A 3,282-nucleotide genomic window follows, 5' to 3' on the forward strand; every position below is an offset into this window, starting at 1 on the left:
CCCTAGATATATTACTTATTTAAGTAATTTTTATGCATAACCACATTGCCAGCCTTATATTATTCTTAAAATTGAGCAGAGAATATTTATTAAATTAGAATTATCTCTGTCATCTATTAATATGTTTTTATAACTATAAATTGAGGTAAAATTATTGAAGTATTTCATGAAACATAACAAAGCCACCACATCATGGAAACAAGTTAAATTATAGTTAGTAATTATTTTATCTATTCCCTTTATAAATGTATCACAAATATATGCTTATTTATATTTACTTGTAAGGAGTTCCCATTTCCCTAATACCTCAAAAGTTCTTCATTTATGCCAAAGATTACAGACCTGAACCTAAAATATGCAACCAATGCACTTTTCAAAGGCTTTCTTCATGTCTCTGTTTCTTAGACTGTAGATAAAGGGGTTCAGCATCTGGGGGACTACAGTGTACATCACTGATGCCACTGCTGAATGTCTTGTAAATTTACTTACTGAGGAACTGAAATATACACCAAGACCTGTCCCATAGAACAAGAATACTACAGATATATGAGATGCACAAGTAGAAAAGGCTTTTTTCTTTCCTGTTTCAGATGTCATTCTCAGGACTGACAACAGAATGTAAATATATGAAAAGATGATTTCACAGAATGCTCCTCCTGCAAATACAGAAACTGCAAGAAATATAAGCAAGTCATTAATGAAGGTATCAGAACATGCAAGCTTTAGAATCTGAGCAAGTTCACAAAAGAAGTTTTGGATTTCCAAGTTTGTGCAGAAAGACAATTGTAGTACCATCAGGCTGTGAAGTAGAGCATCTATAATGCTGAACAAAAGGCAGAAAAGAACAAAGAGGGCACAGCAACAGGGGTTCATGATGACTGTGTACCTCAGGGGTTTACAAATGGCCACATAGCGGTCATAGGCCATTACTGCAAGGAGAAAATTTTCCATTCCACTAAAAGCTGAGACAAAAAAGAGTTGAGAGATGCATTGTACATAACTGATAGTGTTATTCTGGGCTTGAATGTTCACCAACATTTTAGGGATCGTGCTTGTGCTTAAACACATGTCATTAATAGACAAAATGAATAAAAAGAAATACATGGGAGTATGGAGGTGGGAATCTGAGCAAATTGCCAAGAGGATAACTATGTTTCCCAGAATTGTGACAAGATATATGGCCAGAAATATAACATAAATAAAACGTTCTAGTTCAGGATCATTTGTCAGTCCAAGGAGATGAAATTCTAAAAAAGATGTTTGGTTTCTCAATTCCATATTGCCAGTCAGAGCACTGAAAGACAAAGTGAAATACAGTTAATCAGATAATCAGATCATGAAGACTTACATAAGTGTGTGGTGAAAACACACCTATAGGCACCAAGATATTTAATTGGCAGTTTCCTGAATTTTAAGAAAATTCTAACTTATAATCTACTTACCATGCATTGCTTTGTCAGAATATTTGTAGCCCATAATACACTCTGTCTCTCTCTCTCTCTCTCTCTCTGTCTCTCTCTGTGTTTGTGTCTCTCTGTCTCTTTCTCTCTGTCTTTATCTCTCTCTATCTTTCTCTCTTTCTCTCTCTCACACACACACACACACACACACACACACACACACACACGTGTTTGCTCATGCATGCACATGTGTTTGTGTATGATTCGTGATGCAATGAACAGCACAGTGTGTCAGAGGACTAACAGAGAGATATGACAGTAAAGTGTACAGGAAACCTGATATTCAACATCATGTTTATTTTACTTTTTATTAATTTTTCCTTTTTATGAGAAATGTCAAGCAACATCGTTTTTCATTAATCTTAAATCTCACTTAAACTATACGGAACAAACAAATAATTCATACTGAGGAAATATTGATATATAAAGAAAAATATCTCTAAAAACATAGGTGTATATATAATACCTCCTAAGCAGAACACTGTATTTAGGTTAGTCATAGGTGAGTATCTCTTGAGATTAAAGAAATAAACTGATTATTCCATTTTGTTGTTTCACTTTTATTCAGATATCAAATGTATATTCATTTAATGAGCAATTATGTAGAATGTCCATTTTCAGAATGATTAATTTCATGACCCTGGACCAGGTATAAAATATCTAACCTCCAATATTGTTTTTAAATCTAACAGTTTCTTAATAAATTGAAATATGTTTTTAAATGTAAAAATCAATGTTTCAAAACAATTTCTACTATTTATAAATGTGATATCAATAGAATTTTAATGTATATAGTATGTAGTAAGAATATAAAAGAAAATAAAAATAATAGAATGTATAAAACTTAGTGTATATGTTTTATGTATACTTTTAGATTGTTATAAATTGTATTTTTATCAGTGTGCCTTCCTAGATAAAATTAGAAACAGTGTCTAGTTAGAATTATGATTATTTTTAAAATTTTTATCACAGAAGATTGAATAATTTCTTTCAAATACTATTGAAATATTAGCCCTGCTTTTGTGCTCCCCATTCTCCTTGGTGATTGATCTTGGTTGGGGGTTGTCCCACACATAAGGCAAGAAGATAGTGACCTCAAAGAAGACAAGAAAGTCCCTGGAGTCAGTCCATCCTGGGCTCCAGCTTGTTATGAAATGTGGAAATTACATGCTGGGGTACTAACATACTGAAGATGATCAAACTAGATACAGCAAAGTTTGTTATTCTCACCGCCAACTGCCCAGCTTTGAGGAAATTTGACATAAAATACTGTGATATGTTGGCCCAAACTGGTGTCCATCACTACAGTGGCAATAATATTGAATTGGGCACAGCATGTGAAAAATACTACAAAGTATATACACTGGCTATCATTGACCATGGTGATTCTGATATTATTAGAAACGTCATAACAGAAAGGTAAAAAGTAAACAAGAAAGTTTTCCCTTAATAAAACTTTACCAGAGCTTCTTTGAAAAAAATAAGAAATACTGGTTCATAACTTTTTAAAAAGTTCTGACTCAAATAAAAAATTAAAAAAAGTGTTATCCCCATTCAGTGCTTTCAAACTCTCCACTTATCCAGAGCCTGTATATCATTCTCCGGATTCATTAAGATATTTACAATCATGCAAACATTCTCTCCATCCCATCAAACCATTATAGATCCCACATCCATTGCTCTATCCTATTTTGCTACCTTATGCCAGCTACACAGCCAATTTCTAGGTTATTGTCAGGAACTTCTCTGTCTATTCCCTTAAAAGAGAGATTTTATTTAAAAATACAAAAAAAAAAAAAGAAATAGTAAGTCAATGATTTCT

General features: G+C 32.8%; 1 protein-coding gene across 1 annotated transcript; it reads right to left on the reverse strand.

The window, feature by feature from the left end:
* Positions 1–348: 348 nt before the first annotated feature.
* LOC308430878 (olfactory receptor 7G2-like) lies at positions 349–1,278 on the reverse strand (the record flags this gene model as incomplete). Its single annotated transcript, XM_080930156.1, has 1 exon — positions 349–1,278. The coding sequence occupies one exon, from the start codon at positions 1,276–1,278 to the stop codon at positions 349–351; it is 930 nt and encodes a 309-aa protein (XP_080786282.1).
* Between the last annotated feature and the right edge of the window lie 2,004 nt (positions 1,279–3,282).

Source organism: Micromys minutus (assembly GCF_963924665.1).
Source record: "Micromys minutus genome assembly, chromosome: 16".
Lineage (NCBI taxonomy): Eukaryota > Metazoa > Chordata > Mammalia > Rodentia > Muridae > Micromys > Micromys minutus.